Source organism: Amblyomma maculatum, chromosome 1 (genome assembly GCF_055883805.1).
Source record: "Amblyomma maculatum isolate TAMU_Amacu chromosome 1, ASM5588380v1, whole genome shotgun sequence".
Lineage (NCBI taxonomy): Eukaryota > Metazoa > Arthropoda > Arachnida > Ixodida > Ixodidae > Amblyomma > Amblyomma maculatum.
The window spans coordinates 394,033,208-394,059,344 of record NC_139344.1 but is presented as its reverse complement, the minus strand read 5'-3'; the positions used below and the strand labels follow the sequence as shown (position 1 = coordinate 394,059,344).

The following is a 26,137-nucleotide window of genomic DNA, read 5'->3' as shown; positions in this document are numbered from 1 at the left end:
AGAATGAGAACCCGGAAAATGGCAGCAAGCGGGGCATCCCATTGACAAGAACATAACACTTGTCTTCTACGGTTACTTTCTTCAAATGTGTAAAGTATCGTGAAATAAATCTGCCGAATTTGAAGCGCTGCTTTATGACTTCGACCGACACGTCACGCTGCTGACGAAGACTTGCTTGCAGGGGCGGAGTGCTGGATAACGAAGTAATCCCCCATCGTACAAAATATTGAGATGTGATAGATAATCCTGAGGGGGTGGAGTTGCTATTGTAGTTAAAAAAAAAAAAAAACATTACTGTGACAATTTTGCCAACTATTCCCAATCACGAAAGCGTCTTTTGTGAAATTGATATTTGCGGTAATTACATTGCCCTCGGAGTTGTATACCGCCCTCCTACAGCAGATGTCGCATTTCTTGAGCAACTCTACGATTACGTACAGTGTTTTCGAGTGAGCACGTGAAGTTCGTCTTAGCCGGGGACTTTAAAGGTCAACTCCGGTGGTTTTTCCATCATTTTCTGTTTTTCATTGAATTACATTCCTTGGCACGTCCTGACTCCAATACAAAAGCCGTTTTTCGAAATTCCAATTAGAAGTATTTTTAAAATAGAAAAACAGTAAATCGAAACCGAAGCTGCTTTCACGGCCAGAAACGACGTCCCAAGTGACGAAATGGTGACGTCACACTCAGTATTAGAAAAATACTCGTACGGGCACTGGATGGTGAAAATAACGTATGGAAATCATGAAGCATTGCATAGAACTTCTGAGCTAGTTCAATATAAGCCTCACAATTTCATAATCATGCGGGAAGTGGACAGTAACGCCGGTACTGTTTGTGACGTCAGAAACTCAGTGTTGCCGGCAGAAATAGTCTCAACTTAAGCCATGAAAACAGCATATTTTAATGTCGTGTTGCGCGCGAACGGATTATCGTACGGCGCCCAAATTTTGTAGAATGCGTCAGGATGGAGAGGAGAATATACAGTAAAATTTTTATTTAGAATATTCGAATGTCAAAAAAACCTCCGGAGTTGCCCTTTAATTTACCGAACATCGATTGGTCAACCGTGAATACGATGGGAATGAACGCTAGGCACTCAGAGATTCTTTTGAACATTGCATTTTCATGTGATCTAGCTCAGATTGTTACTGACCCTACTAGAGTCACTGCAACTGCTAGACATATTCTTGATTTGTTGTTTATAAGTTCCGTTATCAAATGCGACACGTCGATGTCATGAGTGGGCTCTCTGATCACAACTTAGCATTTGGCACATTTTCCTTTGAGAGGTGATCTGGCAAAAACAAGGCCGTGATTGTTGGGAAGTATTTCAACAAGGCAGATTATGAGAGCGTCCTAGACTATACTTAGAAATTAATTTGGACGGTTTTAATGTTGACGAAAATGTGAATGTTTTGTGGTGTAAATTCAAACAAATTTGTATTCATTGTATTATCATGTTTGTTCCTGATAGTGTTAAGAAAAAGAAACAAAACCCATGGATTAAGAGACAGATAATTCGCATGAAAAAAAGTTTAAGAGAATGAGACGCTCAGGTAGGCTTCGAGACCCTGCTATCAACACTCTAAGATCAGCGTTGAAAAGAGAGGTTAAAAAAAGCTAAGGAAACTTTTTTCACTATCACTTTAGGCGATTTCCTCAAAGAACCATCAGGCAAATTTTGAAGGTATATGGGCGGTAACAAATCCGATAGTATTTTGTTAATGGTTAATGGGTCCCCAGTTTCAGAGGCAAAAACAGTTGCCGATGAATTTAACAGCTACTTTCAATCCGTATACGCCTGGAAATATACTGATCTTGTTACTAAGCCTGAAGGGTACATTTCTTCTATGCCTGATGTTATTGTGTCCCAGGAAGGTGTTTTTAACTTACTGCCTAATTCTGTCGCTAAAAAAGCTGACGGACCTGATAGTATTCCTACAGTTTTCTTGCGCCGTTACGCGGAATTGATTTCGCAGTACTTGTTCCTCATTTTTAAAGCGTCACTAGCTCAGTGTTCTCTTCCTGCAGACTGGAGATGTGCCCGTATCATACCCATATTCAAGTCAACTGATCGCCTGTGTGTATCCAATTACCGCCCAATCTCCGTGACCTCAACAAGTTGCAAAATATTACAACATATAATCTGTCGACATTTGACCGTATTTATCGAAGGAACCAAACTGTTATCAGACGCACAGCGCGGGTTTCGGCGTGCCTTGTCGACTGTGACGCAGCTCCTTAGTGCATGCCATGATTTTGCACTCGCGATTAATAACAAGGAACCGACTGACGCTATATTTTTGGAGTATGCGAAAGCTTTTGATAAAGTGCCTCATAATAATCTAATACATAAACTCTACGAGGTCGGAATAAATAGCAGACTTATCGAATTCATTAGGGCTTATCTAGAAAACAGGCACCAGTACGTGCAAGTTGACAAGTACTGCTCGGAGACACTGCAGGTAACATCAGGGGTACCGCAAGAATAGGTTCTGGGACCAATTTTTTTCCTTATTTATGTTAATGATATCGTTAAAGTCGTATACAGTGATGTTAAGATAAAGCTTTTCGCAGGTGACTGCGTTCTTTATACCTCCGTTAAATGTTTTAGCTGACCAAATTAAACATAACAAAGCCCTCGCTGATGTTTCAGGCTGGTGCACAAATTGGATCTCAAAATAACGGCTTGAGGGGCTAGTTGGTGCTGCATCGTATTCAGAAATGTGGCGCAACAAACACAAACACAAGAGAAGATTGCGCGTGTGTTGTGTATCTTCTCTTGTGTTTGTGTTCGTTGCGCCACATTTCTGAGCACAAATTGGAACATGCTTTTAAATGCTGACAAGTGCTTATTCCTCCGTATATCTAGGAACAAAACCGTTTTAAAACATTCTTATTCTGTGGATGGCATTGCACTTAAGGAATCGCCGGATGTTAAATATCTCGGAGTTACTGTTACACACTATCTGAATTGGAATCTTCAAATTGATACAGTTTGCACCAAAGCCTTTAAATCTCTCTGGTTTATTCGACGCAAGCTTTCAAAAGCACCCATACACGTGAAGCTAGCAGCATATAAAGCTTTAGTCCGGCCATGTCTGGAGTATGCTTCGTGTCTATGGGACCCTTATACGGCGAAACATATTCACAAATTAGAAAGAGTTCAAAGAACAGCGGCTACATTTATTTGCAACAAATATAAACGCACTGATAGCGTGACAGATATGCTTGATTATCATGGTCTCGGTACACTTCGGGCGAGGCGTTCTGAATGCAGGTTAAAATACTTGTATTTAATATATAACAACATAATACAAATCAACAATCACAATTTTATTACCCCTCACAGTCTGCGCACAAACTCGCGATTTGATAATGGGAAAATGATTGAGGAATATACCCCCCTGAACAATACTTTCAAGTATTCATTTTTTCCTAGAACCATACACTCTTGGAATAAATTACATAGAAATAGTGTGGACAGTCCCTAGTGCTGAACAGTTCGTTGCAAATTTGAAGATTCTTGGGTGAAGTTGTACTTCTATTCCTGCAGTTTTTTTTTTGTGTGTGTGTGTGTGTGGTTGTTGCTTTTTAATTTAACTTTCTGTATTTGGTTGTGATTGCCTTTGTTGATGTATTCTTGTGACGTAGTTTTTGTTTGTGTCCACCCCTGCCTGGAGTCAAGCGACTCTGCAGTATTTCTAAATAAATAAATAAATAAATAAATAAATAAATAAATAAATAAATAAATAAATAAATAAATAAATAAATAAATAAATAAATAAATAAATAAATAAATAAATAAATAAATAAATAAATAAATAAATAAATAAATAAATAAATAAATAAATAAATTTCTCCAATGGAGATCTTTGTTCTCAAAGCATTTAGCGTCCCCGCCGTTACAGGAAGAGCACTCACCCAGGACGCTATCTTAAATTCCCTTCATCCAGTCTCCCGCCGGAGATAGTTGATTTCCTTTGTTTTTCAACTAGCAGACCGCATTTGCACAGAGCCAGACGACTTCCAAGTTTACACGAAAGAGTTCGTTAGGACGTCTCAGAAAGCGGCTACCCGTGGCATTTCGTCAACGTTGTGGGACGTCAACTGTCGCTGTCTCCGCGCTTTCAAAGATGGCCCTCCAGCCAAAAAGCGCACACATGTGTGCCCTTTGTACTCAGAATCAGCAAATCCTTGGCTCGCATCTTACAGTCCTGCTATGTTGAGGTATCGCGCGTGCCAGTGAAATAAGTTTCAGCAGGCATTCGTCAATGTGAAGGTCAGCCCGCCGAAAGAAAACTTAGTTGGCATAACATACAGTACTCCAATACGGAGACTCTCATCATGCGCAGATGAGTGAAAGTGGAAACTTTGTGCAGAGGCTAAAGCAACACGAGAACGATGTAAAAAACAAGAAAATTTTAATATACTGGCCGAATATTCTCAAATCAGGGAATATAACGCCGTCTTTATCAGGAATCCCTAATAGTTCAAACAACCGATAACTCAATATCACTGACGGCGCCCTTCCTAGCGCGTACAAGCCCATTGTCGATAGCATTAATTCAAGTGCAAACAGTCTGCATTTCCAACAGCAAATAGCGTATCTATCCATTGTGAACAATAGCTCCCGCGCGGGAGTCGAAACGTCAGTACGTTCATTTTTCTTTTTTTCGTCGGTGTTTTGCCTGAGTTGAGTTGTTGTATGCAACAGGTAGGATTAGCCTTGTTTATTCTGCCGGCAATTGCTCCACCGTAACGGCACTCCTTTTATTAGGCACGGAGCTTCCGACCTGTTCGCTAAAAAGCCGGCAAACATTCTTTGCCTGCTAAATATGCAGCTTTAAGCATGCATTGCGAGCTAATAAGGGATCTTGCCCCTCAAGCCGTGCTCCACTCCAATCCGCAAGATTTTAAAAAAATTCATAGAAAAAATTATTTATTCATGGTAACTAAAGTAACTTTTATATTATGCCGCTATCCCCCAAGTAATATCCCACACCTGGGGCCTTTGAGGTGTCTTCTAAATAAATAAATAAATAAATAAATAAATAAATAAGTGGATGGGGGGTTAACGTCAAGTAGGATACTTAGGCTACGAGTGACGCCATAGTGGGGGGCTCCGGTTTAATTTAGAGCCTCGGATGACCTTTAACGTGCAAAAATATCGTATACAGCGCACGGGCGCTTGCTGCGTCTAATCTCCATTACACTATGGCTGGAATCCAATCCGGGGTTCCGTGTAATTGGCGCTAACTTAATTTGCCTACACTTTCCTTCTTGCTCATGTTTTTTCTTTTTTTTTAATTTCTACCTCTATCGCCAGTGCAACATGTGTAGCGAAATCATGACATTTTGGTTACTTATTGTATGTTTTTTTTAAGATAAATGCGATGACAACTGGTAAATTTTAGGAAGGACATCGCTGTCAAATTCATTCGCCTTGTACGCGCGGCAATGCTATATATAGTAAATTTTGCCGCTGATTTGAAATAAATTTCTGTACTGCTATAGGCTCATGCTTATTGCTTGCCTCATGACAGGTAGTGCTGCGAGCGCCAAACTACAGTAACTCAGCCATCCTTACTATTGGGACACGCGTGCTAAACCTGCCGCGGTTTGGCGTAGCTTGCACTGATGAAGCTGCCTGCCTTTATCGCTGCGCCGGTCCGTAGCCGCGATTGTCCATGATCGCCGATAAAAGTCGCTGAAGCAAAGCTAACTTGCCTCTGTGCGGCATGCTTCCGATTTTTTTTCATGTGTGAAATGTGACGCAGAGTTGTTATGTTTTTTTGTTGCCTCCGAAAGGCGAGAATCGAACACAATGACCGCATCACACTCCTCAAGATACTCAGTTTACCGAACAATGATGCTCCATTACATTGTAATTAGGCGACAGCCTCAAATATCCAGCCGCCAGCGAAGGTGACGAATTTCCTACCTGTGCACCTATAGAAAGAGAGCAAAGAGCGCAACGGAAAATAAAAATAGGCTGATACAAATGAAGGAAATATTATACATACTCGATTCTAGGCTTACCCCGCCGGGTGGCGCAGTGGTTAGGGCGTTCGGCTATTGAATCCAAGGATGCGGGCTGGAATACAGGCCACGGTGGCCGCTTTTCCGGTGGAGGCGAAAAGCAAGGCATCCGTGTGCTTTGCGATGTGTGCTCTAAAAATCACCAAGGGGTCGAAACTTCTGGAGTCTTCCACTACAGCGTCTCTCACAGCGTGAGTCGCTTTGGGATTGTAAACACCATAAACCAAACCAAACTCCAAGTCTAGGCAGAGCTCGATTCTAAGCCGAAACCGGTAAGTTGAAAAGTATTAAAAAAAAAAAATCATTTTTGGAATATAGGCCAATTCAAAAATAATAGCTACGAAAAGCGTTGACATTTATACAAAAAACACCTAACGCGTGCTATCATCATCAGCAGCAGCAGCCTGCTTTACGCCAAATGAACTTCGGCTTCTCCACAGCGCTCCACTTAATGCCTTCGTCGTGCGAATCTAACCTTAAGTACCCGAAACTCTGTAACCCTAATTAACTCTAACATGTGTTTTACAGTTGCGAGTAGAAAAAAAAAATTTGCACAATGACGTCACAACAGAGGCGAAAGTCGCACCGCGTGCCTGTCGCGGCTCCATGCTTTGTGAACACACCGCACACTTTTGTTATGGGCGTATCCGAAACCGCAGTTTTGGGCTGTGTTGTCGGCTGCTTCGGAAACATGTCACTAGTGCTAATATTTGTTAATGCAGAAGCATTTGTTGGCTCATATGTAGCGCGGACAGAGCCTGTGCATAGAGCATATTCGCTCGAACTGTCTGTAATCAATTGCATGGGCAATTATTGTAGCAGTTGATTAATGTCATGTATAAGTATAGGGAATAATAATGAAGTCAGTGAAACGTTTAAATGATTCTTAAATTATCAATTGAGCGAATTAGGCTATTTACGGGAGGTATGGAGAGAGCTTGTCCGCGGGAACTGTCATCAGAGTTTGTCCGCACGAATAACTAGGTAACCAGAGCAGATTAGGCCCCCAATCTAATTCGAAAATGGTCACCACCTCGGTGATGACCTTCAAATTCGGATGGGCTGCCGCCAAAATTTGGTCCCCTGTACCCCCCCAAAATTTGACTTCGTTAGCAATTGGCAACCTAATTCGAGTATGCATCCATTTCAGCGGTGACCTACAAATTGAGATCCGCGACCCTCGTAATTTGGTCCCTTGACCTCCAAAATTTGACTTCGTTCGAATGTGGCCAATATAAATGGCAAATATGCAACGCTGGATGAAATGCCCAACTCAAAATGGAACTAGGCACGGAACTTTTATTGAAATGCGCGCAGCATTGTCAATAAAAGCGAACAGCTTGAATCTATTCTTCTTGGTTACAATCCGCATGTTGTTGTCATCACGGAGACGTGGCTACGCGAGGAAATTGAAAATAAAGACATTTTCCCCCCATCCTATCAAGTATTTCGCCGTGACAGATTATCAAGAGGTGGGGGAGTGGCGGTCCACGTTAAAAACAATATTCAGACGTCTTTTACTCGACAAATCGATGATCACGAAAGCATCTCGCTTAAGCTACTTTTTCGGGGCCGTTCCATCCTTCTAGTCGCGGTTTACCATGCTCCAGATTCTCCTCTTAAGTTCTTACGCGATTTGTCGGAACACATGTCATCCTTCAAACAAAATAACATATTTCTCGTTGGTGATTTTAACTTACCCGGTATCAATTGGGATCTAGCTTCTGCTGTCTCACGTCACTGCGCACATTCTGGCCATTTGTTTGATATCATGCTGTGTAACAGTTCAGTTCAGGCGTTCAGTCGTGTCCGACTCTTCGTGACCCTATGGACCATGTCACGCCACGCTTTCCGGTCTCTCACTATCTTCTTAACATCACATAGCTTCATCTGCAATGCCTCGAGAATGCCATCTAACCATCGCGTTCGCTGCCTACCCCTTCTCCGGCGACCCTCAACCTTTCCCAACATCAAATCTTTCTCCAGCGACTCCTCTCTTCTCATCAGATGACCAAGTAGCTGAGCTTTAACTTTAGAATTTGACCCTCCAATGAGCAGTCAGGGTTTATGGTCGACAATATCGACTGATTTGATCTTCTGGCAGTCCAAGGAACTCTTAAGAGTCTTCGCCAGCACCACAATTCAAACGCGTCAATTCTTCGGCGGTCAGCCTTTTTCACAGTCCAACTCTCGCATCCATACATCACAACTGGAAAGACCATAGCACGGGTTATACGGATCTTGGTTGGTAGACTAATGTCTCTGCTCTTTAATAGGCGATCAAGGCTAACCATTGCTCTCTTTCCCAGAAGCAGGCGTCTCCTAATTTCATGGCTGCAGTCTCTTTCCGAGGTAATCTTGGCGCCCAAGAACAGAAAATCTGTCACAGCTTCCACTTCTTGTCCATTGATGCTCCAGGACTTGATAGGGCAAGACGCCATGATCTTCGTCTTTTTAATGTTCAGTTTAAGCCCAAACTTCTCACTCTCTTCTTGTACGCGCATCAGAAGTCTCTTGAGTTCCACTTCACCGTTCTGCCATTAAAGTGGTATCATCCGCATATCTAAGGTTGTTGATACGTTTTCCAGCAATCTTCACTCCAGCTGAAGACTCGTCCAGACCGGCCTTCCTCATGATGCACTCTGCATATAGGTTAAATAGGCAGGGCGACAGTATGCAGCCTTGCCTCACCCGTTTCTCAATCGGAAACCAATCAGTAAGGCCATGTCCAGTTCTGACTGTGGCCTCTTGCCCTTCATAAAGGTTCCTGAGGAGGCAGATGAGGTGAATTGGAACTCCCATCTCTTGGAGAGCTTGCCACAATCTGCTGTGAACTACGCAGTCAAACGCTTTAGCATAATCAATAAAGCAGAAGTAAATGGGTTTCTGGAACTCTCTTGCTTTTTCCATGATCCAGCGAAGGTTGGCAATTTGGTCTCTAGTTCCTCTGCCCTTGCGGAACCCAGCTTGCACGTCCGGAAGCTCCCGATCCACATACTGCTGCAGCCTACCTTGCAGGATTTTTAACATCACCTTGCTAGCATGCGAAATAAGCGCGATCGTGCGGTAGTTGGAACAATCTTTGGCACTGCCTTTCTTTGGAATGGGGATGTAAACTGACCTCCTCCAATCCTGTGGCCACTGCAGGGTTGTCCAAATCTTTTGACATAATGTATGCAGTGTGTTAACAGCGTCGTGGTTGAGGTTTTGAAGCAACTCAGCTGGAATACCATCAATTCCGCTAGCTTTGTTCTTAGCAAGGCTGGCTAAAGCCCATTCAACTTCATTCTTCAGGATGCCCGGCTCGAGATCAGTAATCACAACCGTCCTATGTTGGGTTTGCACATCCGGGTCCTTCTTGTACAGTTCTTCTGTGTATTCCTGCCACCTCTTCTTTATCTCTGAGGCTTCAGTGAGGTCCTTGCCTTGTCTGTCCTTTGTCACGCCCAGCTTAGCACAGAAGCTTCCTTTGATATCTTTGATTGTCTTATACAGAGCTCTTGTGTTCCTTAATTGGCTGTTGTCCTCAACTGCTTGACACTGTATGTTCAGGAAGGCATTTTTATCTCTCCTTGCTATTTTCTGAAAATCCGCATTGAGAACCTTGTATCTTTCTCTTTCCCCCATACCTTTTGCCATCCTCCTTTCCTCAGCTATTTGCAAAGCCTCTTCAGATAACCAGTTTGCTTTTTTGCATTTCTTTTGCTGTGTAACAATTTAAAACAAATAGTAGGACAAGCTACACGTATTCATGGTTCATCTAATTCCGTTCTTGACTTGATTTTTGTGAGCCGTTCTCTTGAAACATTTACTGTTTCGATCCATCAAGGATAGTCTGATCATAAGATGGTGTATTTTACTTGCGATTTTGTTGCTGATAAACTTGCCGGATAGTCGAAAACCGTACTTGTAAAAGATTTCTGCGTGCCAGGGATGAGAGCGTGCTAGATTATTTAGATATGTGTTTTAGCAGCTTTGAAGGAAGTGACCGGTCTGTTCTGTGGCCTAATTTAAACACATGGTCACACATTGTATCAATCAATTTATTCCATCAAGAATAAAGAGAACTGGCAAATCTAATCCCTGGATTACGCGGGATATCTTGCATCAAAAAAGAAGACTCAAACGCTTAAGAAGAGCACGTGTTCCCCGCAGCATCATCGAAATGAAGCAGGTTTCTTTGACTAAAGCGGTGGCAGCGGATAAGCGCCATTACTTTCAAACTGCTTTGCCGAAGTTTATACATAATGCCCCTCAGAAATTCTGGGATTTTCTCAGCAAACAGAAGAAATCCCTACCTTCGATGAGGCACGAGGGGGCGCTGCTCAGCAACAAGACAGATATTGCTGAAAAGTTTAATTTACATTTTCACAGCGTGTTTTCCACACCTGCAGATAATTTTGTAACTCCTGTTTCCTGTTCACAGCCCATACATGCAATTGTGTCTCAACCTGGTGTGTTGGCAATGTTGTTGAATCTTAAAACAAAAGCAAGTCCTGGCCCTGATAATTTACCTAATTCTTTTTTACATCGTTATGCTGAAATGATTTCTCACTTTCTTACGATCATTTTTCGAGCTTCTCTCTTGTCTTCAAGTCTGCCTTCTGACTGGAGGGTTGCCCGTGTAGTACCCATACATAAGAAAGGTGATGCCGCATTGTTTAATAATTATCGCCCCATATCGTTGACCTCTTCATGCTGCAAACTTCTTGAATATATTATAGCTAATTACATAAAAACCTTTCTTGACGACAACAACATATTATCGCCATTCCAGCATGTATTTCGGCAAGGCTTTTCCACAGTCACCCAGCTTACATCTGTCATTCACGATTTTGCTCAGGTTCTTGACCATTCCGGCCAAGTAGACGTCATATTTCTAGATTTTAAGAAAGCCTTTGATTTAGTTCCGCACAGTAAACTTATCCGTAAACTAGAAACAATAGGTCTCCCTTCATTTATTATTAACTGGGTTTCAGCTTATTTATCCGACCGATTTCAATATGTCAGTATCGATGGTCACTGTTGCAGCCAACTTCCAGTAACCTCCGGTGTCCCGCAGGGCAGTGTCCTTGGGCCACTACTCTTTCTTATCTATATTAATGATATTACCGACGTCATTACTCACCCTGTTCAAATTAGATTGTTTGCCGATGATTGTGCTTTGTATAATGAAATTAATGTTCCAGGCTACCAGATTTTACTTAATTCTAACTTATATAGTATTAGCAAATGGTGTAATAAATGGGGAATGGAATTAAATGCTGACAAGACAGTATCTATGCGGATTAAGAACAAAAAGAACCGCCATTCTTTTTCATACAGTCTTCCCACCCGGAACCTTTCAAAAGTCGAAGATTACAGATACCTCGGTGTAACACTAACGAATAAACCTAGCTGGAACAAACATATTGACACTGTATGCTCATCTTCTTTCCCTAACCTTTGTTTTCTTAGACATAAGTTAAAACAAGCTCCTTCCGACGTCAAACAGCTAGCATATAACACCATGATTAGACCTAAACTAGAGTACGCGTGCACTGTTTGGGATCCACACACTAAAACTAACATTAATGTTCTCGAAAGAATTCAACGCAAGGCTGTTCGGTTTATATTTTCTAAATATCGCAGCACTGACTCACCATCTACCCTAATGCTTAAACATAACATACAGTCCCTTGAATCTCGGCGCAGAATACACAGGCTAAAATTCCTCTTTCTACTAAAAAATAATAAATTATCAATGGCTCCTGATTTGTATCTTAAACCGGCATCGTCTAGGGCAACAAGATATACGCACACTGAATCACTAACATCCTACTTTGCCAGAACTAAGATTTTCAAATTTTCTTTTTTCCCGCGCACCATAACCGAGTGGAATAACCTGCCATTATCATCCCTTCAGGACTTTGATTCCTTAGAAAAGGCCGTGCATTGATTTGCTGTCTTGCTTCTACTTGTGTAAATTTTATGTTCATGTTTTTGCACTTTATGATTTTCTGTTTTCTTTCGGAATTGTTGCCCCTCCTGCCAGGACCCTTCACTGGGTCTGCAGTATGATCAAATAAATAAATAAATAAATAAATAAATAAATAAATAAATAAATAAATAAATAAATAAATAAATAAATAAATAAATAAATAAATAAGTAAATAAATAAATAAATAAATACATAAATAAATAAATAAATAAATAAATAAATAAATAAATAAATAAATAAATAAATAAATAAATAAATAAATAAATAAATAAATAAATAAATAAACTCTCAAAGCTTTCGCATTTCCGCACGTAAGCAGACTTAGGTGCACCTCTGCATTTTTTTTTTTCTCGCGACTGTGCTGCTTAATTGCTGCCATCTTTTTTGACATCCTTTTAGCGGATGTTCTCCGGCCTGCCCTCGCGGCAAATAGATCTTCTGTCAGCCACGTTATTCGCTATTTTGATTGCATGCGCAAGGTTATTTCATGCTTATTATCACTTCTTGCAGTTCACAATTCCGAATTAAATTTGGCCATCCATTAAAATTTTTTTTGCAGGCATGAAATTCCCGGCACACGACAACTTTCGATTTTTGGTCCCTTCAACATGCTGCTTTTTTTTTTTTTTTTTTTCCACGTACGACATTCGTCTAGTACGGTCAGAGCAAAACGCCGCACTTCCTATTTGTCGCTCGGTTGGTCTGTGCTGGGATCAACGACTGTTTAACTGCGCTATAGGTATAGCTTTAGGCTAACTGCTGTTTCACTGCTGATAGGCGCCGCTCTTTGCTAATTTCACTTCTTTTCACATCCTGTTGCTGTTCCCACGTTCTCCTGATCCTTCCTGCACGTTGCAGTGACTGTATCCGCCTCGATGCCAATCAAGATGTCTGTGTTTTTCAGTTTCATTTTCTACATTGAAACATTTTTTTAATGTACAGTTATTAAAATTTATGAGCGTCAGCACGGCAAAGCATGCCGCGTTGTACAATCAGCGCCACCGAGCCAGCACACTCAGAGAGTTCACGTGCGAGATACACGTGGCTAAGGATTTTAGATCCCGGGCTGTCTGGTGCGTTAGTTATCTATAACACGTGGCGATAACAGCTCAAGAAAGGCGCACGCATGTGAATGCTACATGCTGAATGCGCAGAGACCAAAATCGTGATGCCCTTTCCAACTCTCGTCCCCGTGCTTTTTTATCTTGCCAGATTATTTCTTTACACAATTGCATGGGAAAGCAAACAGACAGCCATTTAGTGCCCGCGCATTTGTTACTATAGTTATCGCAGTACGTTGCAGGCAGTCAGCGGGAACTGGCAGGGAGTGCATCCGCTCATGTAACAGTCTTAGCCGGGCGTGCCTCGCACGCGAATTCACTCTCAGCGCCTGCGCTGATTGGACAGAGCGACACGCTTTACCATGTTCGCGCTTATAAATTTTATGACTGAACAAAAGTAAATTTCAAGCAATCTACAATTAATTTATCTGATAGTGCTGAAAACACGAAGAACATATTGTGCACCCTGCAAAGTTTTCATTTCAACGCAACAGCTCTGTATATTGTGCTTCGCGAGCTTTGCATACTGCTCTAGTTAGCATGGCCGGGCTAAAGGGTATACGCCGCGCCATCTTTAGTACGCTGATTCAAGACGAACAAGAGCGTATTTAAAGGCCGCATTACCCGTCGTTTCTGTTTTTTTCTGTTGTGCAGCTCAGAAACGGCTGAGTGCTTTGTAAATAGTCTGTGTACACAACCTTTTCTGTACATAACCACGTGTAATAAATACCATGTCAAAAAAGAAAAAGAAAAAATGCTTCTGTGGCGCAATGGATTCACACCACGTACCTGATTGAAAGACGTGTATTCGATTCCTGTAGGTACATTTTTTTTTTATTCACAACATTCAAATAAATTACGGCCATATTTCCTGGGGTATGTTTCCCTTTAGATTGCATAATACGATGTTTTTTTTTTTTGTTGTTGTTGTTAACAGCAGCAAAACCAGCCGCGAACGCAGCCAGGACATGACGGTATGACAACGGTTACACTATACAATTACCTTCACTGTAATCAACTCCTGTCTTCAGCGAGTGAATGTTACCTTTAGGTTGCGTTCAGACACAGCTCTCAGCAACAATCGCCTTTTAACATGCTTTAAACTATTTTTAGCTGATTTACGCCGCGCCGATTTTTCAATTTAACTTATTCAATGTCGCAAAGATGGCGCGACGGACGCCGCCGATGTATTACGCTCTTTACAGTAAGTAATTTTAAGCCATAAAGCTATTTCATTAACATTTCATTTCAGTTTTCGCACTGCGCTTCATGCTCCAACAAAACGTAAGGTTGTGTTTTAGTTTTCATTAACGTACCCGGCACTTGCGTTGCTGCAGTTTACGGGGATCGGCAATACGCCGCGCCGAGAGGGCGAACAATAGGATTCTTTTCCAACAGCTGGTTGCCACGCTCGCCAAAAGGGGGGGGGGGGGGGGGGTGTCCTATATTCTACTCAACCTCTCCTCATTAGACGCCTCGCCCCGCATGGACAGGGTACACCACAGATGACAGATGTTTCGGAGGCACCGCGAACATTCACCGGACATCAGTGCACACATTCGCTGATGCCACGTTCTACCAAGTAAGTGAACGGCGCGCTCAAGGGACAATTTAACCCTTGCTCTTCACAACTCAGTCCACTGTGGAAACAAGCTTCTTGCTGCAGAAAGGCGTCAGTTATGGGCTGACGAAGAATTTCAACAGCTATCGTTATAATTGAGGCACTTTTTGGAAGAATTCGACAGATATGCGGCGGCGACGATCAACTAGATGCTTGGGCCGTTACGGTTGCCCTTGATCGGATTGTGAAGGTCAAGTTATTAAGCCCGAAGAAGCCGAGACGCTCAGTGCTGATGCTGAACAAGTGACTGCAGCACTGTATGAAGTTTCAAGACGAGGTGGAAGACCGAAGGGAATGTCGCTACACCAAGGCCGATAACTTACTCGTGCTTGTCATATGTTGGTGGCTAAGTTAATAACATATTTTGGTTGCGGGTCCTTTGAAATGCTTGTAACAACAACATGCAATAAATATGATCCTCTGTAGGCACTGTTACAAGGCCAGGACAGGAGCGGGTTAAGCTACCCAAGGCCAGAGTTTCTTTTTCCTTTGAGCAAAGTAGTGATATTTTTTTGAGTGCGTGGCAAAGGACTTGCCACGAACTCATACCTTAAAGTTCTTTAACTGCTCATCGAGCGTCGGCTTGAAAGCGCGCCAGTACTAAGCTGTCCAGAGTGTAGTGTTGACGACAGCCATGCAAAGCGATCAGCCGCTTTTGTAATTTAGGAAATATTAATTTTAATACAATTCTCATCAACCATGCAAACTAAATATCAGACGTACAAGATAAGCCTTCCAAATAAGTGCATAAGGCGTCCAGGAATCAGATTATGACCTTGGCATATATGAGTCATGAACTCAGGATATTTGATAAAGAAGAAAAGGTACAACTACAAGCTGTTTGTTTGCGCAGTATTCAATTCCTTTTCTGAGTGACAATTTTTAACTCAGGTTTGTAGCCAACTTTGGTGAAATCAATGTTCGAAATGCAGCTGATATGATTCAATAAAACTTATACTGAAGAGTAATTCGCATCATTTGTGTCATATCTTTTGGGTTGTAGTGTTTCTTCCAAATTTTCATGATTTGAAGCTTCTCAGGGATAATTTAATGCCACTCGGGCTATAAGCCAACATTTTCAGGAGAAATGGGAAGGGAACCAGCCAGGGCAGCCATGATACGGGGAATGTAAATTGGTGTAAACAGATGCCCCTTGTTGCCTGTCTGGTTACTATGAGCAGGAGAGGGGGCGAGGTTTAATCCGGTTCAGTCAAATAAACTAGCTAGGGTTGGGTTACAGCGCCACAAACTAGCGGCGCTGAAAGTGGGAACTTGCCCCGAAGCGCAGACCGGAGAAAAGAGCACGCGTGCATCGCCCTTTTAGCCCGACCATGAGAGAGCAGAAAGATATCTGACTGTCTGTGGCGCAGTCAACGGGATTAGGGCCCCCTCTCCGTGCGGAAGTTCCTTTTAAGGCGAAAGCCTTAAAATGCCCGCACGGACTGAGACTTAAGCAAAAAATCCTGTCTTCACCGGCAATCGAACCACTACGTGCCCCTCCGATCCCCAGTCGAACGCGCAAACCAATACGCCACGCCGGGCTCCTTGTTTCTGTGTCTAGTGTGAGGATGATAAGATGCATTTGGTGATAATGATGACAGTAGCGATGGAGATGATGCTGCTGATGATAGTAGGGATGAGTGACGATGCAGTTTGTGAAAACGATCCTGTAAAGTGGCCTTCGCCATTTCCGCTCGAGCGCAGTGCTGTAATGTTTTTTCAGCCTAATATAAGTCCCCCTTTTTTTCTCGCAGTAGGGAAGGATTTAATCAGCGTTTACGTTATTGTTTTAAACCAACTGAGCAAAATGCAGTTTAGAATTTCTTTTAGTATTTTCGAATCTTCAAGTTCTGCCCATTTTAATCTTTGGGCCTCATCGACTCTGATAAAAGAAGCCATTTAGTTTTTTTTTTTTTTTTTTTTCCACGCCGCTAAAAACAAGAAGGATAACGTTGCGTATTATCTGAAAAGCCAAGTGTGCTCTTAACCGAGCTTCGCGGCTTCATGTCAGAAAACATTTTCTCCTCTTTTGATTAATGCTCCGTAATTTGCCATTTCGACGCACTGATGTGTGGTTCACACCGCGAACATTTATTTTTACATTTTGTTTATTTTTACAATTGCAGTGCAGAAAAAAGAGTGAAATTATTAACATATATGGCATTAGAACTTAATTCATAATGATTTAATAAACTTACAAGGTCTGTCAACAGGCTCAGGTTGGTCTATCGGGCATCTATTTCAGAAACTTCTAAGGTTAAGTTTTCCAAGGTTGTTAAAGAATATTTTTCACAGCGATGCCCTTGTAAAACAAGCCCTGTTTATAAGCCTTAAATGGATATTTTGTTCTATCTTTCTTTTCTTCTTTTGTGGGGTTTAACGTACCAAAGCGACTAGGGCTACCAGAAACGCCGTAGGGGAGAAATCTGGAAATTTCGACCACCTAGAGTTCTTTAACATGCGCAGACATCGCACAGCACACGGGCGCCTTGCTTTTCGCCTCCATAGAAAAGTGGCCACTGAGGCTGGGATTCGATCCCGCGTCCTTGGGAACAGTAGTCGAGCCCCCCCCCCCCCCCCCCAAAAAAAAAAAAAAAAAAACAGCGCGAACAAACGGGGACGAAAGGGAGAAACCACAGGAACAAGCACTTGTTCCTGTGGTTTCTTTTTTTCGTCCCCATTCGTTCGCGTTTTTTTTTTTTTGATAGTGTATCACCAACTCGCCCGCTTAACTATCCTGTTGAGTAGTTGAGCGCCGAACCACTGCGCCACCCCGGCAGGGCTGTTTTTGTATCGAACTGTGTTAGTCTTAAGACCTGAAAAGTTGTTCTATATATTAATGAGTGTGGAGCAGCAGCTTTGACACAAATATATTTGATTAGTGAGCGCCATCTAATTCTGGTCGGGGTCGCATAGCCGAAGTCTTGCAAGCTGACACTACTGCATGACGAGATATTCCCCGGCACGCTCACAGCACTGAACGCTTGCCGCAGCGACGAGATTCTGGAGACAATACTCGCAGCTGCAACAAGCTGTCATATACATAAATAAACGCGTGATGAAGCGAAGGGAGCTGTGCCGCCTTGTCTCGGCTCGAAGCTTTCGACTACTCTATCTCTATCGAGCTATTCATTCAGGAAAGGATCTGGGAAGAGGTGTGTTTGCTACTACGCCTATCATCAAGGCTTGCCAACTCGAGGAAAGAAATCACAAAGACTGAGTGCCAAACATCATGCAATTCATTGAGCAGGTTTTGTTGGAGCAGTCCCGGCGGCCTTGATGCGGGTAGGCCTCACAGCAGATACACATGCGGGGCATTGGGCCAGCGTTCACTAGTCCGGCCTCACAGACCAGCGCTTTTGACGCAACGTCGTGGCCCGGGAAGCAGGAGGTTTCTGAAAGGTGAGCCTGACGTAGATGCAAGTAGATGCAAAACAGATACTAGAGACGGCATGCAGCAGGGCCAAACTGGAAGTCGGAAAATAAACGGCTTCTCCGAAGCAACTACAAGCAGTGCGGCGAACGCTCATTTTTCTCTTTAAGGGGAGCCTAATTGCAATTTGAAATTAGTTGCCATTTTCTGCAAATTATTAGCGGCTTGTAGATTTGCAAAAAGAGGGCTACTAGCTGAGTCATCGATGGAGTTTGGCTGATATTATGCACAGAGCGGGCCAAATAAGGATCTCACCGTGCTATGCTGAGACGTGTGGTGCGCAACGTTCATGTTCCGGTAGTTATGTTAAACGTCGTTGGTTTCAGCGAATATTATCGTTCTGCGGATGCTGCCAAATTGGAATCCTCCCCATTTCGGGTTCGCTTCTGGAAAATAAGAGGGTGAGTATGCCCTCTTTCGGGCTCCCTAATTAGAAATATTATTTTGATAACCGGTGTTATTTCATGTCTTTTGCAGCTTGCCGTCTCTATTCGTTGTCTTCGTGTGGTATATTTAAGAAAGAAAAAGAGCGAATTATTCAAACGTAGCATTAAAGCGCGGCGCCTTTCTCAGCTTTGCTTATTGAGCCAAAATCTTGGCCTTAACGATTGAAGTGCCGCCTAGCGTCACTTTGGAGTAATTTGACATTTGAATCACGTTGTGAATATCGACAACATTTGCAGAGGGTTGCGAGTTTGAGAGTTTTCATCAGAGAGACGTGCAACTCGAAAGTTAACAGCAGTGTTTATCCATCGTAATAAATGATAATCACAGTAATCGGATATGATTGCATCATTCCTCATAACTGTAGTCACCGAGATTTGCGCAGGCATGAATTTAAGCACGTTTAGTGGGGCTTTTGTGGCCAACTGGGAGCTGAATTCTCGAAGCTACATACATACTACGGATATAACTACGTCGGCGGAGTAAGCGCTGACTGCCTGCCTGGAGCCTTCATGGAGCAAAAGCACCGCCTACCGGTCCCAATCGCCGGGCATTCGCAAATCACGTTTCTGGAAGCGGTACGGCGGTGTAGCCGGCGGATTTGGTCAGTGTGTGTGTGTGTGCGTGTGCGTGTGCGTGTGCGTGTGCGTGTGCGTGTGCGTGTGCGTGTGCGTGTGCGCGTGCGCGTGCGCGTGCGCGTGCGTGCGCGTGCGCGTGCGTGCGCGTGCGCGTGCGCGCGTGTGCGCGTGTGCGCGTGTGCGCGTGTGCGTGTGCGTGTGTGCGTGTGCGTGTGCGTGTGCGTGTGTGTGTGTGTGTGTGTGTGTGTGTGTGTGTGTGTGTGTGTGTGTGTGTGTGTGTGTGTGTGTGTGTGTGTGTGTGTGTGTGTGTGTGTGTGTGTGTGCGCGCGCGCGCGCGAACGAGCACGCACGCACACACGGATTGAACCTGGCCACTGGTGGATGCTATATATTTAGTAGGCTCACCTAGAGGCTTCACGCCTATGCGCATGAAAGCACGGGACATGGCTCGATATATCGAACCTACTGAACTGTATGTCGCGTGACACATCCTCAAGTTCTGCGCGCGGGGTCATTGAACGTTGGTCATTGAAAAGTATTATAGAGGTTTGCGGGATCGTGCATTACTGTTGGATGTTCGCAGCTTCAAAAGTGATCGATCCATAATTACCTAGACCTCGTTTTGTTCTATTCCAGACAGCGAGTGCCTCAAGGGTCCCCATTGCCACGATGCTTCCCTCACTGTTCATCCTAAGCTTGAGTTGTTGCTTAGTATTGGTAGCTGAGCAGAATGCCCAAGTATCGACATCTCAAGGGCCTCTGACCGGAAACATTGTCAGCATCGATGGAAAGGCGGTGGAGGAGTACCTGGGGATCCCTTATGCTCTACCGCCCGTGGGGGACCTCCGCTTCCGCAAGCCTGTTCCTCTCCAGTCGTGGAAAGGAACGTATGACGCCACCAAGGCCAAACATTCGTGCCTCCAAAGACTGTACCCGATCATATTTTTAATACAGACAGACCTCTCGGAAGACTGCCTATATCTGAACGTCTGGACTACGCGTAAAGGTGGAGACTTGAAGCCAGTCTTGGTGTGGATCCACGGCGGTGCTTTCGCGTTCGGCTCTTCCCACGAGCGCTGGTACAACGGCGCAGCGCTTGCTGCTCTGAACGATGTCGTTGTCGTGTCTCTCAACTACAGGCTCGGAATATTCGGGTTCTTGGATGCTGGCAACGATGAGGCCCCAGGAAACATGGGGCTGTGGGATCAGAACTTTGCCCTCAAGTGGATCCAGCAAAACATCAAGGCATTCGGGGGTGACCCGCGCCTGGTCACGATATTCGGACAAAGCGCCGGTAGCATGAGTGTTCACGCCCACATGTTGTCCCCGCACAGCAAGGGGCTTTTCAAAAGAGGATTCATGATGAGCGGTACGCTTGCTTTTGACTTTTCCACGAAGAGGCCGTCCAAAAGCGCTGAGAGTGGGAAAAGGGTCGCACAGGTGCTCGGGTGCGCTGGGCCGCGGGATGATATAAGTTCCAGTTCCGTGCTGCAATGCCTCCGAACCAAGGACGCAGAAGTACTCCACAAGGCGGTCGAGGAAGCAGCCAACAACGAGATAAGCGCTTTTTTCCCCACATCTGAGTCTGAGTTTCTTCCAGTGCTTCCATCTCGGGCGGCTCCCAAGAAAGACTACGAACCCCTGGATATGCTCATCAGCGTTACTGCTGACGAAGGAGCTTATGCGGCTATCTTTCAACCGGACCAGAGGCTTCTAGAGCCGGACCTGTCTCATACTGATGAGACAGATGTCAAGAAAATCGTCGAAACCCTCGTACAAGCTTGGAGCTTTGAGGGGATGGCTCGCATAGGCAAGACGTACATTGAGAAAGCGGCTCTTCGGGGTAAATTGGCTCTCAGGAAATCACTGATTGATTATGCGGGGGACGTTTTTTTCAAATGTCCGACAATGGCGTTCAGCGATAAGCACTCTGCAGGCGACGGCAAGGTGTACGGTTTCATCTTCGGCTACCGATCCGAGAAGTACGAGTTTCCGGAGTTCCTCGGGGTGCCTCATACAAGCGACATCCCGTACTACATGGGAGGCCCATTTTTGGACGTCGAGAAATACACGGATGAGGACCGAGTCATGAGCAGGAAAGCAATGGATATGCTTGTGTCATTCGCCAAAACGGGGCAAGTTGTCCTAAACATTTTGAAATGTTCATAATAATTGGGCTGCATCGAACTAAAGTACGCACGCATTATACATTTTATACAGAAGACAAAATTTTTCCATCTAACGAATATCGACACGTTAAGTAAACAGGTGCTACACCCAGGTGGTGTCCCTGATGGAAGCTTTTGAAGTAATTTCTGTTGCAGCATATAGCACCGGCCCCCCTTCGCCATTCTAGATGGAATCAGATTCTGACTGAAGATAATCTCTTTTAGGCGTTTTTGCGTTTCCATAAGTCAATCAAGAGCATTATAATGTTGCTGCTGACGATCGTTTCCATTGTGAGTCAGATGTCAATTGCGCTAACCTGAGAAGTTGGGCTAGTTGGTAAGCATTCACAGTAAACGAGCTCGAAAAGACGAACATAGCAGAGAAGACAAGACGACACAAGCGCTCACTCGCAACTGAGTGGTTTATTTGGTAAACCAGCACTAAGAGTACAAGAGACCCGGAAGATGCTAAGAAAATAAAACTAGGTGCCACATCAGGGATCCTAATCAGGAAGTGGAAATACACGCATGATAAAACATGCATGAAGCAAAACAAAGTACACAGGCACAAAGCACGCACGCGGACAACTCGTTTGTCACCAAGAGATGCAATTTTAGAGCTTGTTGAGGTGACTGAGAGGATACCGACATACGTGTCAATTGATTTTGCAATAAGCTTCCTTAAGTTCATGCTTGCACTGATTTGGGTGTTCGTAAAAAGAACAGTGGTATTCTCAAATTTCTGCACACATCGTTTACGCTTTCTTAATCTTTTGCAATGCCGGCAGTGGTAATCCAGGTCAGATCGCTCTCTTATGTTCTTACTGCTGTTTTTTTCAAATAGACCACTCTGATGCGAGTGGGCGCTTGTGTCCTGTTGTCTTATCTGTTGTATTCATCTCTTCGCGCTCGTTAACAACAAAATGTGGATTACATTGACAGATGTGTCCCGAATTGGCTAAGAGAAAAGGATTCCTGAGAGGTGGCTTGAAGAGAAGAATTTGAGGAGCAGCTAGTGAGACTTAGTTGTAAGAGATGGTACAGAGAAGGGTCTGCTGCTAAACTGATGGGAGTCTTTTGTATCATTCGTTGATCGCATTGTGATCTGAACAGTAAGCCGGAGGTCAGCATTGTTCAGGACTACGACATTTTCTTGACAACATTTGGTTTTTGGAAAGTGAGGTAAAGATCCATTCTTCGCCTACCCTCTTGTTCCCGTGCGTATCCGTTATCTTGAGTCCATCATTGTTGCGCGCGACACTTGGCCCATTCTTATCAGTGTGTATCACTCACCAATACCGGCCTTCGGATGTCCCTACGTTGCCTGGGCGTATCTGGGAAAACTAAATGAGCGGTGCGTCTTGAACCAAACAGCATAGATATCACATTTGCTCAAGAGGAAGGGGGGGGGGGTCATGCAACGAGGGCGGAAGGTATCTGCAGATAATGCTGCCGCTATAGAAACTTTAAAGCAAACTCATATTTTGCATGAATCATTTTCATTTTTGCTCCAATACCTCTTAATCATGAGAAGAAAAGAACACCATCTATGAGACAGTCGGAAATGAGAACTCCTCTATGGATTCACGAACGCACTGTGGTAAGATACTCAATTTCGTTAACATGGATGTACCGTAGAAGCGGAAACTATTTTTTCTCGCTTTCTCGAGCTCATCATCCGAACGTCATGGAAGATGCCGTAAGATCGATGAAAGCTCTAAAACATCAATGTGCGAAGATCTTTCTTGTTTTGTTGTGTGTTTTCCGGGACATGCGCTATTTCCGAGACCGCTCGAATTCGAAAGAGTGGGGTCACGTGCCGCCGAGCCGTAGCACTATAAAAGGTGCCGCTGTAAACATGTTAAATCATGTTCGAAAGAAGGTTATAGATTGTAATATGGATAGCAGGAAATGTGCACACCCGGTGCTTCGTACTCCGATAATTGGCGCGCTTGGTTGCCTTGCGGCGTATTGCGACAGCGTCAACATGCTAACGAAAGTTTGCTTTCTTCTCCGGTGTGTTACATCACGAGCGGCATAGACGACCTCCGTGCACATCTCGCGTGACTTTAGAAAGGAGCCAGGTAAATTTCGTTCGCCTTAGGCATGCTCTGCTATCTCCAAAACGATTATAGCCGACGAAGGCGGCGCCATGTCGAAGGTGGGACGGCCGTGCAGCAAAATTCAAACATTCTTGATATCAGCATGCCGGACGGCAGTTTGAAACAGCAATGTTGCCTGTGCCCAACTGTGTTGTTTAATTGCTGCTCGAGCGGTGGGTAGACAAGATAAATACTGCTGTGTGAATCTATTGCACTGTAACGTAATGCTTTAAAAGCAGATTTAGAAGCGCTCGCCGGATGTGGGGAAGCAGCAAGGCAGATTATGTGCGACACTCATTTTTTGTTTCTGCACACGTTACTTTCCATTCATAGAGACCAGAAGTGTGCTTGCCATTTTTTTTTTAATGTTCGCGCATTATTGACTTCTATAGTAAAGTTGCCTTTAGGTTAGCAAAGTTCAGCGCATCTCATTTCAAAGTGGCGAGTACTTATCTAATAAATATTGTCAGCATATCACGTGATTTGTTCATAAGTCACGTGAGAAGTCGAGTGAGGTTTTAAGTGATAACATCGCACTACGTCATTTCTGACGAGAACTTCATTCATGAAATTTCATTTTCAGAGTGCCCGAACATCCAGGAGATCTGCCTTGGCCATCATTCGACAAGAAGCATCCTGTTTACCAGTGGATCCAGCCCGGCAATTATTCGCACGTTAGTGACTTGGCTGAAGGAAGGTGTGAAGAGATTAAAAAGCAGGTCTAAAGTTATTGTTCTTCACCTGTCGTCTCCGTAATCTCTATTCCATTACTTCGATTTTTTTCTTATTTATTTATTTTTATTTTTTAGGCTGAAGATCGTTCCGGTGGAGACAGAATTTTTATTTTTCTCTCCTGCCTGTTCCACTGCCTGTCTCGGAGTCTTCAGGTTTGCCAACTGGTGAGGCCGTTCCGCGATTAAAGGATTTGGCCATGTTTCCCCCTTTTGATTTAGGGTTCATGTCTAGAGTGGCGACCATGGCGATGTCTTGCCCGGGCACAGGTCCGGTAAAGTGGTTCGTTTGCCGATTGATAATATGCCGCTAAAATGCTTTTCTGATAATGGTGTCAATCATATCCCTGTGGCGCTGGTTCCAGTGGGAGACGGTATAATTAAAATAAAAAATCCCAGTCTGATCCAAGAACAGCTGAAGGCTGCAACCAGTCAATATCTGCAATTTTCAGAGATGCGAGCATTTGGCAGAATAGGAATATTATGCAAATCAGATGACATAGGTTACGTTAAAGACTTCCTGCAATGCACTGTCAAATCATTCTTCCTGAACAGCTTGCATGAGGGAAAGGAATAAATAATCCACGGTGTTGATTCCTCCGCTACGCCAGCAGAGATTCTTAAGACCTACATGATGCCGGTGTTGGAATCCTTTCAGTTTATCGCTGTAGCAGAGAGACTGGGGACTCTCGCGTATACACAGAGTAAGTCAGGGCAACATTTGCAGGGTCCTCTTGCCCATGTGAAATTAAAGTTCGGCCAATAATTGTGTTGGCCCTCTGCATTATCTACTGTTACAATGTAAAAATTGCTGAGCCCACAGTGGCAAAGCTTGTAAGTCGGCAACGCGCTGCCGCGTTTGCAGAGGTGATGCATCAGATATTTGCACTTCTGAAACTATTAGTTGCTGCCTTTGCCAATGCAATTACACAGCTGACGATCCCGCAATCATTGAACGCGACAGGTGCTCGCGCGCAGATGCCCTGGTGGCCAAGAGGCGCGAATACTACGCAAATATGGTCCGCACCGCAATTCCCGATGTTGAGGCAAGTTGTGCTGTCCAAGATACTTTGTTGGGCAAGTTGGTAAACATCCATTGTTAATGGATGTTTACCAGGAAGCCACAAAACAAGATAAATGGAAGTTACAGGACAAGCGCTGACCCACAACTCAGCCTCAGGCTTTTACTCCAAGGCCCAGACAAAAACAAATGTGACTAAAACGAAATTTTCGCGTGAAACACCCCTGGGTTCATCTTCTAAACAAAAAGTCACTCAAAAAAGAAATCTCTTTGCTTGAGAGAGCAAGAGAAGTCTTGCTGACGCACTTAGTGTCCCTTGAAATAAAATATGCTTCAACCAGTTCTCTCGTCAGCTTTTCTTTGTGCCGATACGAAATTCCAACCTGGTCAAATAGGGAAGAACACTTCTTCTCCTTCTTCACTGTCTCACAGGAACGGCAATGGGAGACCAGAAATGTTTTGTCCTTGCCACTTTACAAGTTGTTTCGATGTTCCTGCAGCCTCTTGTTAATACACCGCCCTGTTTGTCCTATATAACAGGCTCCACAAGAGAGTGGAAACCTGTACACGACACTAGTCTTGCAGCTGGCAAATGGGCCTTTATGTTTAACACCACTTTCCTGCTTCTTTGATTCTCGTTCCCTTTGAATAGCCGGGCAAATCATCTTGAGCGGGGCGGTCAATGCAACATCAACATATCTCTTGCCAACATTCTTTAGGCCATGAGAAATCCTATGCACATAAGGTACCACCGAAACCTTCCTCTTCTCGCTCGTGCAGGGCTGGGATTTCCGCCTGACCGTTCTTTTAAGGCTCTTCAGTAATCGACAACAGGCCTCATTAATAACCGAATCCCGATAACCGGCCTTTGCAATTCTTGTCAGTTGCGGTTCAAAACTGTTGCCCATGCCGTGGTAGCAAGATTTCTTCAACGCATTTAACAATAGTGTTTT

The 26,137-nt window shown here is 43.9% G+C and overlaps 1 protein-coding gene across 1 annotated transcript; it reads left to right on the top strand.

The window, feature by feature from the left end:
* Positions 1 to 18,066: 18,066 nt before the first annotated feature.
* LOC146208593 (acetylcholinesterase-like) lies at positions 18,067 to 24,157 on the top strand. The gene is made up of 4 exons (XM_084595232.1): positions 18,067 to 18,109; positions 18,467 to 18,541; positions 19,799 to 21,297; positions 24,016 to 24,157. Exons 3-4 carry the CDS (start codon positions 19,832 to 19,834, stop codon positions 24,155 to 24,157), a joined length of 1,608 nt encoding a protein of 535 aa, XP_084451358.1. The 5' UTR covers positions 18,067 to 18,109; positions 18,467 to 18,541; positions 19,799 to 19,831.
* Positions 24,158 to 26,137: the final 1,980 nt, after the last annotated feature.